Consider the following 17,412-nt stretch of genomic DNA (forward strand, 5'->3'; position numbering starts at 1 on the left):
TCTATTGTCGCTGTTCTTCTTGGACATGGATTTTCCTCGAGATGAAATACTGTCGCGGACGAGAATTTCGACGGGGCCACGCGCCTCGCCGTGCCAAAGAATGCTTTGCGGGCTAACTATCGTGATCGTGACGAACGCGTCGTAACGCGATAGTTTCTTTCTTTTCTTTCTTTTTCGAACGAATTCTTGGACCCGGATGCCTTTCGTCGACGTTTCGTGCGCCGTCGTTATAGCACACCGCGGATCTTTAAATAAATAAGAATGATAATAGAAATTAGCCGAGACAAATTCTGCGAGGAACAGAAGTCGAGGGAACATTAATTTTGTCTGTTTTAGTCGTTTTAATGAGACGAATGTAATCTAGCTACGTTATTAATTGTAGAAAGTATTTTGTGCATTGCATCGATATTGCATCGACGTTGCATCGACATTGCATCGTAACCCTAAAATCGTAATCGGTGTTAAGCAGATGCACGTTGGATAAATAAATTGAAAGAGAAAGGATTATTAAGCGATTTCTATGCGTTCACAATTTTATATTTCAGTTTTACACGATTTTGTCATAAATGCATTGAATCCGCGGTCCGAATAACAACTTCTTTATAAGCATTCTTTGTAATCAGGCCTTTTCAATGAAGACCGGATACAGATTGTATTTAAATATTCATTTCTTTTTCATTGTTCGTTTAAGCTTAATTCAAAATACTTTTCATTGAGTATTATTTAATTCCGCGCGATCATCGATGCGACGCTGAATGAATAAATTAAAAGGAACAGAATTATTAAGTGCTTCTTAGGCGTTCACAATTTTAGATTTCAATTACACAATTTTATCATAAATCCATGAAATCCATAAAATTCAGCCCGAATAGTAAAGTTTACGCTTCTTTGTAATCAGGTTTCTTTTTTAAACGAAGACCGAACGCAGATTGTATTAAAATTTTCTGTTCCTCTTAATTTCTAATTTAAATTTAATTTCAAATACTTTTCATTCAGTGTTATCTAATTCCGTGCGATCATCGATGCGACGCTGAATGAATAAATTAAAAGGAACAGAATTATTCAGTGTTTCTTATGCGTTCACAATTTTAGATTTCAATTACACCGAAGACTGAATACAGATTTTTCATAAATTTTCTTTTCCTCTTGATTTCTAATTTAAATTCGATTTCAAATTCTTTGAATTTTCTATCGCCTAATTCCGCGCGATCTCCGTCATTGTCGAATGATCAACCTAATCGACGTCTCTTCGAATTTCAGATTTACTATATGCAGATTTATTTCGCGAACTATTTCGATTATTTCGAGAATAATTTCAAGTTATCAGCGCGGAGGAAAGTGCGTGCACGAGATCGGTTAATCACGTTCGAGCATACTCGACGATGCGAGGCGTAAAAAAAGAACCGCCTGGCTCGCGAGCGCGCGAGAGTCAACAGAGCGAGCGTTACACACCGCGATTTACATCCGTGCGCCTGTTAGTTCATTAATTCCGGCCGAATCTATTCGCCGCCGGTTATGAAAATATTAATGCCGCGCCTCGCCGGGAAAACAATGCGGTCCGCGGCGCGGCCGGCCGCGATTTTTCCGCGAACGGCCACCGGGAAATTCGCGGTGTCCGGCCCCCGAAATTTAATGGAAATTTAGCGAGCGTGTACAATGGCGAATGAAGGAAGAGAACTGAAAATAAAACTGCGTGGGGGGAGAGAGGGAGAGGGAGAGGGAGAGCGGACGGGGACGGCGGCCACGTGCTCGGCAACCGGCTCGGAAAATGTTGCTCCGGCATTCCCGAATCCGAGCTCTGTGTAACCCGCGGATACGTACAAGCGTTCTCATGTGAAATTGGAAACCGAAATGCATAAAATTGTCGATGAGCATCGCGTCCCGCTCTACGACCCGTGTTCCCCGCTTTGATCGTTGTACATTTTTTCTCCCCTTTTTTTTCCGAAGCGCGAGCGCGCTCTCGCGTTTTTTTTCCTCGTTCCGCGCGGATTTCCACGGAGCGCGCGGAACGTTTGCGCGAAAAATATCATTCGCGTTAAGTGTGGCATTAAATTAACTTCCGCGGAAAACTCGGAACGCGTGCGGATGCGGCGCGTTTTCTTCCTCGACCATCGGCGCCGCCGACAAAATTCGATTCCGAAACGATAAAATAATGTCCCAGGTCGCAGCAATGATTATTTTTCGTTCGGTCAGTTGATCAGAGTTGCGCGAAATTTGACTCGGACGACGCGTTACAAGAGATGTCCGACGAATCGAATTTTCATTCGACGCTGTCGAATAAATATTTGCATGATCGAATGCTAATTTGTCTGGACAAGAATTTTACCGAATACGGTTTTATTCGATTAAGAATTTATTCTTAATAATCTTAATCATTTATTATATTGTTCTTGATAATAATTTATTCTTGTATGAATTCGCACGGAAAAGAATGTGAAGTTTTCGATTTATTTCTTACTTTTTCGAATTATTCGAATGAAGAATTTTTCGAATTATTCAAATTATTCGAATTATTCAAATTATTCGAATTATTCGAATTTCTCGCGTTATTCGAATTATTCGAATTTCTCGGATTATACGAATGAAGAATTTTTCGAATTATTCGAATTTCTCGAATTATTCAAATATAATATTACTCAACTAAAGAATTATTCGGATAAGATTTCATTCGAATAAAGAACTACTAATTAATCAATAAAGAATTATGAATGCGATCGTAGCAATTATTTATTTATTTTTATTTGTTTTATTTTATTTGTTCGGTTCGAGTCTTTTAGTACAATTTTATGGATTTACGAGAACAATGGGTTCGATCAGCTCCGAAACAATATAAATATATATATGCGAGGAATTTAGAATATAATTAAAAGTATAATAAGTAAGTAGAATTAAAAGTATAATAAAAATAATTTTTAAACTATATTTTTTATTCAACTTTATCACAATTATAAAAATGGAATACTTATCTTTACTCAAAATTGTACGCGAAATCGTCGAATCAATCGGCCGCTATTTTTACACCATTATTTCGAGTGGTTGCTTAATTAGGGAGCCGTTAGCCTTGTTTCGCGTTATTTCGGTTTGAGAAACCATGCGGCCAGATTGAAGTAAGCGCCTATGTACATACGTACGTACATATATCTTGGGGAATACATCTATAAAGTTAATTATAGCGACACATATTCCGCTTGTTTGTTTCTCATTATAATTTGACAGCCGCTGATTAATAGATCTTGGCTCGCGCGCGAATTTCCTTCTGCATTTTAAACGGCCGTTCGACGCGCGTTTCGAAATCGTTCACACAAATAATTTATTATTTCGAGAGATATGCAACGAACAAACAGAACGACGCTCGTCCGAGTTTCGAAAATATACGGCATTAGTTGTTAACTCATCCTGGGCTTCTTCTATCGATCACACGGCGTTTCGTATTCGCTGTTCTAACGTGTCTGTCTGTCTTTCTCTCTCTCTCTCTCTCTCTCTCTCTCTCGGTGATTGTCTTCTATGGAACGATTGAACGCCGATTCGAAGCCGATTCTTACAATTAGCGCAACATGTTACGCAAACAATTCGAAGAACGAACGAAGGGCAACAGGGACGAATGTTTCGTCGCTAACAAATACCTCGGAAAATTCTTATTGTTTATGCTAATTAGAGGGGCCGCCAACTACGAGACTAATTAGTCGCACCTCCAATTTCCCTTGACTGCACCGCCCACGCCAGTAATTACTCTGACATCAATCAAGCCAATATTAAGGGGCGGTTACAGGTGCAGTTGTATTATATATATATGTGAAATATATTGTATTATATATACGTGAAATATATTGTATTATATATAAATGAAACATATTGTATCATATATAAATGAAATATATTGTATTATATATATGTGAAATAAATATATTGCATTATATATATGTGAAATAAATATATTGTATCATGTATATACATGAAATAAATATATTGCATCATATATATATTGCATTATATATATGAAATAAATATATTGCATTATATATATGAAATAAATATATATTGCATTATATATATGAAATAAATATATTGCATTATATATATGAAATAAATATATATATTGCATTATATATATGAAATAAATATATTGCATTATATATATGAAATAAATATATATTGCATTATATATATGAAATAAATATATTGCATTATATATATGAAATAAATATATTGCATTATATATATGAAATAAATATATTGCATTATATATATGAAATAAATATATTGCATTATATATATGAAATAAATATATTGCATTATATATATGAAATAAATATATTGCATTATATATATGAAATAAATATATTGCATTATATATATGAAATAAATATATTGCATTATATATATGAAATAAATATATTGCATTATATATATGAAATAAATATATTGCATTATATATATGGAATAGCAACTATTCCAAAATCGTTCCGTCCAAATTTATCTAAAAATAGAACGGCGTTCAGAAAATATGAACGACGTATGGAAACATAACGGCGTAGAGGAAAACGCGACGATGAAATCTTACGGCATCGAGAGCCGCGATGCTTATCAATTAGAGTAATTTAATATAAACGTCGCTATCCAGAGGGTATCGGATATCGATGGCGCGCGCGCGCGCACTCTTTTACGTTTCCGAATCGCGCCGGGGCCGGCGGCAACAAATTTTAACAATATTTCGTTCAACAAGTTTCGTTTCGTTAAAATCGTTCTCACTTGACACCATTAATTGATACTAACTTTGACAGGTGTACAGCGCTCGCCGGCACAGCGCTCGCCGCGCGCAACAGCTACATTTCAAATATTAAAAGAGCAGCTCAGGTTTTCACGTTTTCCCGGCCGTTGATTCATTTGTTGATTAAACCAAAATTCGTTCGGAAAATGGCGAACGTCTCTCTTCGCCGTTATTTACCCGGTAATATAAACAAATTAAAATACTATGTCATCGAATTTATCTGCAGAACCTGGCGGAGAGAGGCCGCGTGTCGCGGTCTCCGCGAAATTAATTGTTATCGAGACATAAAATGTTCGAATAAATTTCGATTTTTCTTGGCTGATTTTTTTCTATTAGATGGGATTACAGCGATTGCGCTTGTTTATTGGGAGACTCGTTGCGAGAAGGCTGAGATGAAAATGTTATTGTTCTTCGATAATGCAGATCCTTCCAGATAAGAATTATTGTCATTATTATAGTAACTATTTTATGGTATCTATATTATATTATTATATATTGTATTATATACTATGTGCTGTATACTATATCATAACTATTTTAATTTGTTATAAATTGCTATATTTATAATCATATATTGTAATATAAATTCTGTTATATTTATCAATCTAAATTCTATAATATTTATTGATCTAAATTCTACTTATAATTACATACTATGTCATAATTTATAACAACTATTAAATATATATATATAACTATTATAATATATACCATATATATATATAACTATTTTATGGTATCTATATTATATTATTATATATTATATTATACACTATATTATAACTATTTTAATTTGTTATAAATTGCTATATTTATAATCATATACTTATATGATTATATTATTAATTCTATTTACAATTACATACTATACTATAATTTATAACAATTATTATAATTTACAGCTTTTACCATAATTTACAACGTTTATCACAATTCCAAGCATTTATTATAAATATTGCAACTTCCTGTGAACGATCTGCTCGCTCGGAAACGAGCTCGCCAGAAAGACGTCGATAAAAAGCTCGCGAAGAAGGTATCCGGCAGCAACGAAAAATCGGCGAAGCATGCGTTCCGATCCGGATTAATACGTGGACACATCAGCATCGAAGCGGCGGCCAATAGCGGCGCGGTATTATTAAAGAGCAGCGCGATAAATATCGACACTTATATGAGACCGTGGCAAATATTTGGACGAACGTCAAAATTAACCGTCGACGCCGAAGGGCGGCTTTGATCGACAACGGATCGGCGGACAGGTCGCATCGAACTTTCCGAAAGACGAGAAAACTGGAGCTCTATTTTCAGCCGGGTTCCGCGACATCGGAAATTCACCCGTGAATCTTTCATGTAAGACCCGTCACGATTAACATTCATTAACGAACATCTTATATTATTGATAATTTCTGGACGGCACCCGAGCAAGATGGAAACCGAACGATCTATTCCAAGAGCTCGGTTATGTTTTATTAAAAGACGTTATCGAGTGTTGAATACTTTGAACAATTTTACAGTTCAACGTACACGTTCGATGTTCCTTTCTGTCGCTTGAAATCGTTGAAAATGCTTTGAATGAATTTTGTTCGGATTTCTATTGTTTTACGTATCCTAGTGTATTTCACGCGTATGCTTAAACAACAATTTAATTAACAATTTTTTTAGCGATTTTTTAGATACACGCAACAGCAGAATCAAGCATCGCTAATTTTCGGCCGAAGAATGGTCGATCTTCGGACAGCTGTAACTCCGTTAAAAGTTGTGATAAAATTATGATTTTCCTCTTAAATTAAAGCTTGAAATCTCTACTTTAGGACACCGTATTCTAATTTTCAATATCATGCATCCTAATCACTGGAATATCCTAAATCTATGGACATGACATATTCGTGATACAGAATAGAGTGCAAAGTTTAACGCTCTCTATGGAGTTGGAAATTTTTTCTTTGAGTGTATCGTTTACAGCATCGTAAAGTAGAGATTTCAAGCTTTAATTTAAAAAAAAATTCGTAACTTTATGATAACTTTTAACAGAGTTACAGCTGTTCAAAGATTGACAGTGCTTAGGCCAAAAATTAGTGACGCGTTAATTGCGGTGTTCAGTTGTTTAAACAAATTTGATAACGTGACAATTATTTTTAAAAGAGATACGACAATTTCTAGCGGTGACTTCACTCGACTACGGATGGTTAATAGGATTGATTAATTGTTAAAGCATAGGGTACAGTAAATTCTGCCCAATTTTCTTTCAGCTTGGAAAAATGGACAATTTTATATTGTGTATATAAATATTATTATATTTTAAATTATTAAATATTATTCTATTATAAATATTATAAATATTATAAATACTATTATATTATAAATATTAAAAATATTATAAATACTATTATATTATAAATATTATTATATTATAAATACTGTTATATTATAAATATTAAAAATATTATAAATACTATTATATTATAAATATTATTATATTATAAATATTATAAATATTATTATATTATAAATACCATTATATTATAAATATTATAAATATTATTATATTATAAATACCATTATATTATAAACATTATAAATATTATTATATTATAAATATTATTATATCATAAATATTATAAATATTACAAATATTATTACACTATTTTTATAATAGCCCCGAGTGCCAATGATTATAAAAGCGAGGACAAGGTTAGGTCTCTTCTTTTCCAAAATTGCCTATTGTCTGTTTCCAAGCTGAAGGAAAATTGGGAAGAATTTGCTGTACATCTAACGGATTCGCGGCCGATTCTTTAAATCGTCAATAGACGGGCGCAGGATGCGCGTCGCGTCGTGTCTCGGCCGAACGGGAACGAGTAATTAATTAACGCGTCGCGATTTCATCCTGACTGGAAACGGTGACTGGCGCAACGTTTCGTCGCGCTGTTTCATTTTCCGCGCGCATAATATGCCACAAAACTAATGAGGTCGTTAGCCATGCCGATGGTAATCGAGAGCACGGATTCGACAGGCCGATGTGACTGCGATTTCCATAGAATCGTTTAATCTTACGGGCGATCGTGCGTTAATTGGATGATGTGCCAGTTAATTGAAAACCCGTCGCGATTCTGTCCAAGAGATTCTCTTCCTCCTTTTTTTCGCCCCTTTTTATTTCCACCCCCGGCCGGATCGGCCGATCCTATCGTTGGTCAATTACCGGGCCCTTCTAATTGCTCGTTCTCCTTAATCCTTCGTTAATGACGCACTAATTTTCATGAAGCCCTCTGCGCCGGAAATAGTTAATAATTGGTCGGCGAGCCAATCGTTGTTTAGACGGCTACGCGGTCTCCGGGGGTGGAAAGATGAGCGACGATATTTTTAATATCCTTCAATCGATTTCGTCAATTTTTATTTCGATTGTTAACGATAATTTGTTAATATTTTATTTTATAGTCATATTTGACTGTTGTAGTCTCGCTGAATATAATTAATATTTATACGATAGTAGTATTCGTTTTATAATAATTATTTATATAATAGAAATATACAATTTTATTTATAATAATGGGTTATTATAACGCTACACGTTTGTATATAATAATCATTTCTGTGTTATAAGCGAACATTTATTATTATTATGTACATTTATAACTTACGAACATTTATAAATTATTATGTATTATATAGTTCATATTTCTTCAATTATAATAGTAATAACTAGACTGCGGATTTTTGTGCAAAATAAAAATTGTCCGAAGCAATTGCAATCGACAGGAACTAATTAATAATATATTTCTTCTGTCGATGATTCCAACGCATTCAGCAAACTGTAAGAATATTCTTAAATCGTTTCAATGTCCTCATTTGTTTCTCCCCATATTTGATCCGATCGTTTCAATCGCAACCGTATAAAGCCAGAAATGCAACAACAACATTTTCGAAATCGTTCATCCTGCTACCGTCGAAACGACGAGAACGCGACCTCGTCGCGTTAACGACAAACAAAAACGACCGAGCAACGAGAGCGACGCAATGATTACTAAAATTCCGATCGAAAAGAATCGTAAAACCAAGATGTTAATTTCATCGAAACAATTTTTTTATCAAGCATTAATTAAAAAGAAATGTCGCGCATAAAAATCGTTGTTTCCGTGCCGAAAAAAAGAGACCCATTGAAACGGCGGGCTACACAACGGTCTTAATAAGAAGACAAGCAACAATTGTCATTGGTTTAAAAATGTGGGTCGACCGAGGAGCGCGAATTGAATTTCTAAAGAAGCGCGGTCGTTTATTTTCGTGCCGGCACATTCCCCACTCCCCCCCCCCCCCCCGTCGCCATTCCACGACACTGATTAGTAGTGACTTCCATTCATTAGTCGGAATATCATCACCGTGTACGCACGGCCGCGAAAAGGAAACAACGTGTCGGTTTTTTCTCTTTTCGTTTGTTTTCGTTTGTTTGCTTTGCTTTTTCTTTTAGCATAGAAAATAGTATAATGCAACGACGCGTGCAACACCGACAAGAGATTCAGGTCACGCGACGTTTTTATTAAACGCTCTCTCTCTGCCTACTTCCTTTTTATTATTTTTTTTCTTTGTCTTTCTCCTCGCTCCCCCCCCCCCCCACCCCTCCCCTCGCCATCGCGCCGCCGAATGAAATATGCGGCGGGGCCGTAAAGAAATTAAATTAAACAATTAAACCAGGCCCTCCGATAGGGAGAATGTTAATTGTCCGGAGAATAAAACAATTTCTCTCGTGCAGCTTTGCCCCCGCTCTCCCTCACCTCCCCCTTCGCTCCTTCCCCCGCCGGCATTGTTTCGAGCGCCAACAATACCGTTCAGATTTTATTCAGCCTGCTGTGTAATTAAACATTTCTAGTCGTTAACCGTTTGAAAAACTGACTAACCGTATAACACCCGGCGAATTTCCCCGGAATCGGACAAACGGAAAATACATATCGTGCGTGCCTTTCGCGTTTGTTTCGGCCGTTTTCTGCGGCCACGCTGACACATCCAATTATACAGTGTTTTTCACCTGAGATCACAAACACGCGCGAGTACACCACATACGTGCATCTTCTTCAGTGTGAAAACGTAGCAAATACTTTCAACAATTTCTTTCGTGGTCATTCTTGTCGGAGACTTTCAAGTTGCTGTTAGCAATCGCTAGAAATTATTACTGTAGCGATTCGCTAGAAAATGAAGCTACAGTAATGGCTCCCTAATTGACGCTTAGATTGTCCACAGAAATGGACAATTTGGGAATTAATATATAAAAAATTATTATATATAAAATTAATATATAATAATATATTATATTATAATATATAATATATAATAATATATTATATTATAATATATAATAATATATTATATTATAATATATAATATATATTAATATATTATATTATAATATATAATATATAATAATATATTAATACATTATATAAACAATTAATTATAAAAATGTGTCGTCTACTACTTTTGTTAAAATTTCAAATCTTCGAAAAAATTGTCGATATTCAAACAGCTATAACTTTTTGCAAAAAAATCATACAACTATGGAACTCGGCTCATTTTAAAGCCTGAAGTATCTACTTTAGGAAGCCCTCCGGCACTTTCTTTAAAAAAATTTATTTGCGGCGCAGTGGATGAGAAATCTTGTTCTAGACTTTACACGGAATTTCTAACACCTTCGAAACATCGACGATATTTAGAATACTGTAAGTTCGTGAATAAAAATCGCAGAGCAATAAAACTAAACTCATTTTAAAGCTTGAAGTCTCTACTTTTGCACTGTATATTGCGTTTCCATTGAAAAAATTGTTCGGAGAGACGGCACGCAGAAAACTGCAAGACTCGCAAGACTCGAATTCGGAAGGCTCCTCTTCCTAAACTGTCCATTTTAGTGGACAATCCGAGCGTTAGTAAGGGAGACATTACTGTACTTTCTAGACATAAAGTAGCGCGTCATGCTCGTGTCACCCGCGACAAGTAGAAACAGTAAATAATAGTCGGACAGTGGCAGCACAGCGGGAGAGAGAGAGAGAGAGAGAGAGAGAGAGAGAGAGAAAGAGAGAGAGAGAGAAAGAGAGTGAAAAAGAGAGAGAGAGAGAAAGAGAGTGAGAAAGAGAGAGAGAGAAAGAGAGTGAGAAAGAGAGAGAGAGAGAAAGAGAGTGAAAAAGAGAGAGAGAGAAAGAGAGTGAGAAAGAGAGAGTGAGAAAGAGAGAGAGAGAGAAAGAGAGTGAGAAAGAGAGAGAGAGAAAGAGAGAGAGAGAGAAAGAGAGAGAGAGAGAGCATGCTGTATGAAATTTTGAAATCGTTCCGAGAAAACAGCTCGCGCACCCTCTCGAACGTCGTTCCACGTTTACGTCATTTTTGTATGAAAAAAATCCAACATCTTGTAGAATGATTTTTCGGAACGATCGCAAAATCATTCGGAAGCGGATCGGTTTTATCGCGTTCGTTAGATACGAATATGGTGTTCTTTATTACCGGCGCGTATTGTTGTAAATAAACACGCGGCAGCGGGGCCGCGATAAAACTTCATGTTTTACATATTCATAGCATAATATGAATTTATAGCGCAGAGAATGAAATACGAACAGTATGGAAGATCCTATACCGAATTTATTGCATTAGCAACGTGAAATGTTTATTATCCGTTTTTAGCTTTTTACGTCGCGGTTGCAATAAAATTTGCTTCGGCAGTGTATCCACTATCTCTGTCGAATGAAAACCGATGCTGTGCCATAAACATGTAAGACTTCATCATTTCTCTAGATGCTTTGGATCATTCGAATTTTAACGTAATTTTCACGGTAAGCTTTATGTATGTTAAATATAGTTATTTTACAATGTTGTGCAGTAAACATACTGCAAATTGGAGAGCTTTCCTGTGTTTAGAATTAAAGTGATTAGCTCTGTGACTACTAATTTAATTCAATTTAGACTTCGTCCCAATTTTTCTTTCGATGTACATTATTTTATTCTCATTATTTTTATTATTACTATTTATTATTGTTACCATTATTATCATTATTATTGTCATTATTATTACTATTATTATCAGTATTATTACTATTATTATTATCATTATTACTACTACTACTATTATTATTATTATTATTATTACTATTTCATTGCTATTATTATTATTACTATTTTATTACTATTATTATTATTGCTATTTTATTACTACTATTATTATTACTATTTCATTGCTATTATTATTATTACTATTTTATTACTATTATTATTATTGCTATTTTATTACTACTATTATTATTACTATTTCATTGCTATTATTATTATTACTATTCTATTACTATTATTATTATTGCTATTTTATTACTACTATTATTATTACTATTTCATTGCTAATATTATTACTATATTATTACTATTATTATTTCACTCCATAAACATATAAAATCAAATTTCGACAGTTTCCCGAATAGAAACGCGGCGCATCGGCGATTGGACTCGAAATATTTTCGGGTCACACGAAGCTTCGATTCGTGGAACAATTTAGACAAATCCGTCGTCGCTTATGGAATCGTTGATCCGCGTAGATCCGGAAGATCGTCGATTTTATTAGCGGGTAGACGGTCCGGATCCGAAAATGAGCGTCGTAAACGTCCGGCTCTGTGTCAGGGCCAACAACGTTGTGTGCCAACCCCCCTCCCCCCGCCCCCACCCCCCGGTCCCATTAAAGTGGAACCGATAAAACCGACTGTATCACTTTCCTGGCGGTATCGTCACACAAATCACGTCGGACGATAAACCGTAACCCGTTACATTCCTCTGTTCCAGGCGATGAAGATGAGCAAAGTGGGCAACCAGACCAATTCGCAGGACCCACAGGCGGTGAATTCCCGGGTTTTCGTCGGGAATCTAAACACGTTTCAGTGCAGCAAGACCGATGTGGAGCGAATGTTTCAGCGTTACGGCCGTCTGGCAGGTGGGTCTCTTTCTCTCTTTTTCTCTCTCTTTCTCTCTTTCTCTCCCTCTCTCTTCTTCTCTTTCTCTCTCTCTCTTCCGCCGCGAAATCACATAAACGAAAGCTCGGATCAGCTCGCCTACGTTTTAGAGATTGGCCGGGGGTCGGACGTCTGATTTTTAACGACGCCGACCGGGGCCGTAGAAACCGATCGGAACCGCGCAAGAAACTCGCCGGAAACGACCGGGAGCGTCCGCGTTCGCGAGTGACAATTTCACTTTGGGATTACGATTACGCGGAAACGATTACGTTTACGACGGAGATGTTTCATATTCGGGAATGTCAGCTGGCCGCCCGCGGGCGTTATTTCGTTCGTCACGGTATCGCCGGGGAATTTCTTCGGAGAATTGGTGGCTCGGCGGGCCACGACGACGATCTCGTTCATGATTCGTCGAACATTCGTTCGGATCGATATTCTTGCGACGAGCTTTTCTTCGGGTTATTATTCGCGGACCAGAGAATGATCGCCGGTTTTGGATCCTTCGTTTCCGATATCGTCGAGGTGGCAGAGCTGCGTTCGTGGGGAAACTATCGGACGAATTGTACGAGCACGTATTAACCCTTTGCTCTCGACGCCCCATTTTAACTGTAAATTCAAGATAGTTTTGGGTGAGCTACGGTATTTCCATTTTATGTGATTTATTAGTGCCATTTGTGCGTGTGAAATTGAGTCTATGTAACAATTATGTTTTTAACAGTTCTTTAAAAGTAAATGAATTTAATGATGTAAACGTTATTTTAGAACGTCGTATGGAAATATTGACGTCATTTTAACTCTAAATCCAAAATAGTTTTGGATGAGCTACGGTATTTCCATTTTATATGAATTATTAGTGCAATTTATGAATGTGAAATTGAGTCTATGTAACAATTATGTTTTTAACAGTTCTTTAAAAGTAAATAAATTTAATGATGTAAACGTTATTTTAGAACGTCGTATGGAAATATTGACGTCATTTTAACTCTAAATCCAAAATAGTTTTGGATGACCTACGGTATTTCCATTTTATATGAATTATTAGTGCAATTTATGAATGTGAAATTGAGTCTATGTAACAATTATGCTTTTAACAGTTCTTTAAAAATAAATGAATTTAATGATGTAAACGTTATTTTAGAACGACGTATGGAAATATTGACATCATTTTAACTCTAAATCCAAAATAGTTTTGGATGAGCTACGGTATTTCCATTTTATGTGATTTATTAGTGCAATTTATGCGTGTGAAATTGAGTCTATGTAACAATTATACTTTTAACAGTTCTTGAAAAATAAATGAATTTAACGATGTAAACGTTATTTTAGAACGTCGCATAGAAATATTGAGTGGTGCCTCAGTGTTAAAGGGTTAACCCTTTGCCCTCGAAGCGAAATCAACGCGGAATTTAATACAGTTTTTCTGATCCACCGTATTTCCATTTTGTATAACCTAATGCATTTCGCACGTGCGAAATTGAATTTTGCGACTGATGCATCCTTTTACGATGTATCCTTTCGATAAAATTATTTTGACACGTGGCGCAACAATTTTTAACGGCGCCTTGTGGGAGTCGCTATTCGAATGGAAAGGGTTAAAAGGCGAAGAGTTGGAAAGTGCAGTTGAATTCGGGTTTTGTCGAGAAGCGCGATGACGAATTTTCGAGCTCGCGTTACTTTGTGGTAAAAAATGTTCGATCGAATGTTGCCTGATCGAAGTGGAAAAATGATCGTACAAAAGTTGATCCACGATTGGAAAACTGCGATTAGAAACGAATTAAAATGCGCTGGCATGGGTCAGAATTCGGCCGTAATTTTCTAATCTCGCGTCGCGTCGCGAGAATAACGAATTGATCGGGATTGAATTCGGCGCAGAGATAAATTGTTAATTTCTGCAGCGGCGGCTCGGCCGGCGCCGTTTCCGTCGTCGCGGCGAAGCGGTTCTTCAAAGCGGACGAAGTTTTATAAATAAGTTGCAATTACAGTTGCTAATCATAAACGGCTAATAGGCGTTTAATAAAAACGTTCCGGTGTAATACCGCGACGGGGCGATTATAATTTCGACAGGAACACGTAAACAACTCGTCGCCGAGAGTTTCAAAATTCGTAATTTGTTGCAGCGAACAACGAAATTCTCGATAATAGCAGGCGGCGATGTGTTTGAAGGGCCGTTAACCTATTTCTCGAGGTGCGGTTGTTACTTCGGAAGTGGATAAACAAATTACGGGCCGTGTTACGCCGCTGCGCCGCGGCGCGATCGCGGTGTATTATTTATAACAATAAACGGGAGTTTCCTTCGGAAAACTTATCCAAAATTAAGCCGTTCTCGTTATTTATGGACCCCCGAACGTTTCGGTTAAACTTGCACGTACACCGTGAACTATTTATACCGCAAAATAGAAACCAATGACTATGGTATATTGATCGGAATAAAAGCGCTTTATATTATATATAGCAGTTATTTTCGTGTTAACGCTAGAGAGATTCGCTAATTTTTTAATTTACGATTATTCGTATCGTAAAGATACATTTACGAGTTATTTATTCGATTTGATATGTTGCTTACGGCAAATGTTGCAATAACGCTTGTTCAAAATCGGAATAAATGTCTTATTAATATAAATTGCACTCCGACTCGATATTATTAAATTTATTATCAATAGTGTTGAACCGCAAATCTCTGCGTAAAATAAAAATATTCTACAACAAATGAATCAGAAATCGTCTTGTAATAATTTCAATAAATTAAACGGTGACATTATAATCATTAGACTGCGAATCTAATGCATTTATGGTAAAAATAGGTTAGTAAAATTTGAATCGATAAAGAATTTAGTATCATCAATATATTATCAATGACTCGCTAAAAGTATTAAACGAAGAACGAAATTTCAATCTCGTTCCCGTTCGTTGTAATTTAGAAAATAAATTTGATCGTCGATAAATAACGAAATTAATATAATAAAACAGCTATTTTTTGTGTTCTGTAAATTTAGTGTTAATAACGGCACGCTGCGCGATACAAAGATAAACGAACAATGTTTTATTCTACGCATTTCTCCAATGTTTTTCATTCGTTTCGATTCTCCTTGTTAGTTAACGTCTCCTTTGTTAGTAACTTTTGAAATCCTAGCTGGAACATCGCTAGATTATTTTCATATTACGAAGTTTTCTCTTTGATGCATTTTTCTCGTACATCCGACAGGGAACGCACATAATAAAATATTATAATTATGACCGCGAGCAACCCGACCGCGAATTTCACGTCCTTTTGAATCACCGTATAATATTTTCGTACTTTATTACGATTGTGATAACTTTTCGAATAGTGGATTTCAATTTTCTTGTGATTATGGAAGAGCTAATTTGTCCGACAATGCGTTCTAAGGCAATTCGAAGGCAATTCGAAAGCAATTCGAAATCAATTCAAAATCAATTCTAAGGCAATTCGAAAGCAATTCGAAGGCAATTTGAAAGCAATTCGAAGGCAATTCGAAGGCAATTCGAAAACAATTCGAAAGCAATTCGAAGGCAATTCGAAGGCAATTCGAAAGCAATTCAAAATCAATTCGAAGGCAATTCGAAAGCAATTCGAAGGCAATTCGAAAGCAATTCGAAGGCAATTCGAAGGCAATTCGAAAACAATTCGAAAGCAATTCGAAGGCAATTCGGAGGCTACATGATAATTCGAAGACAATTCGAAGGCAATTCGAAGGCAATTCGAAAACAATTCGAAAGCAATTCGAAGGCAATTCGGAGGCTACATGATAATTCGAAGACAATTCGAAAGTAATTCGAAGGCAATTCGGAGGCCACATGATATAATTCGAAGACAATTCAAAAACAATTCGAAAGCAATTCGAAGGCAATTCGGAGGCTAAATGACAATTCGAAGACAATTCGAAAGTAATTCGAAGACAATTCGGAGGCCACATGACATAATTCGAAAACAATTCGAAAGCAATTCGAAGGCAATTCAGAGGCCACGTGACACGATTCGAAAGCAATTCGGTAGCCACATGACATAATTCGAAAACAATTCGATGGCAATTCGAAAGCAATTCAAAAGTAATTCAAAGGCCACGTAATACGATTCAAAGGCAATTCAGAGTCCAAATGATACGATTCGACGGAGATTGGACTCATATCATCGACGTAGCATTAAATTACATAGGCGTAGCACTATCCCAGAGAAATTCACAGCAATTCCACTGTATCGTAACATAATGTTCTCTGTGCAGAAAATAAATAATCAATAAATAAATAACAATAAAATCATAATAATAAATAATAAAATAAACGATCCACCAAGCGAATACTTTCGTTTCGCAACGGATCGAATGAGATAAGTTTAGTTCGCCGGCTTCTACATAATTAGCGCGCGCGCGCGAAAACGGTAAAATTGTTATTCCTTTGGTCGATGCAAAAGCCGTAGCCGGCGCGGAAATCTGTGCCGTGGAAAGCAAGAGCCACGGGACGCTGGCGAATTAGAGAGGGTGGGACACAAGATAACGCGTGTTTTGCCGGCGAGGATCTTCTTGAATCATCGAGTTCCCGGGAGCCTTAAAAGGCAAGGTAGTTACAAATTGGCCGAAGTTGAGGAGATTCAAAGATCGGGGGGTCGGATAACAGGGAAAACTCGCGCTGTTATCCGATATAAAAACCTCGGGAGCCCCGAGGTTCGAGACC

General features: G+C 36.3%; 1 protein-coding gene across 1 annotated transcript in view; it reads left to right on the forward strand.

Moving 5' to 3' along the window:
- Window positions 1–17,412, forward strand: part of LOC117225986 (uncharacterized) — a 341,074-nt gene that overhangs the window by 51,606 nt on the left and 272,056 nt on the right. The window contains exon 2 of the mRNA XM_033479882.2: window positions 12,560–12,707. Within this exon, the coding sequence (XP_033335773.1) occupies window positions 12,560–12,707 (148 nt within the window). The remainder of the gene's footprint in view (window positions 1–12,559; window positions 12,708–17,412) is intronic.

Source organism: Megalopta genalis, chromosome 11, assembly GCF_051020955.1.
Source record: "Megalopta genalis isolate 19385.01 chromosome 11, iyMegGena1_principal, whole genome shotgun sequence".
NCBI classification, from domain to species: Eukaryota; Metazoa; Arthropoda; class Insecta; order Hymenoptera; family Halictidae; genus Megalopta; species Megalopta genalis.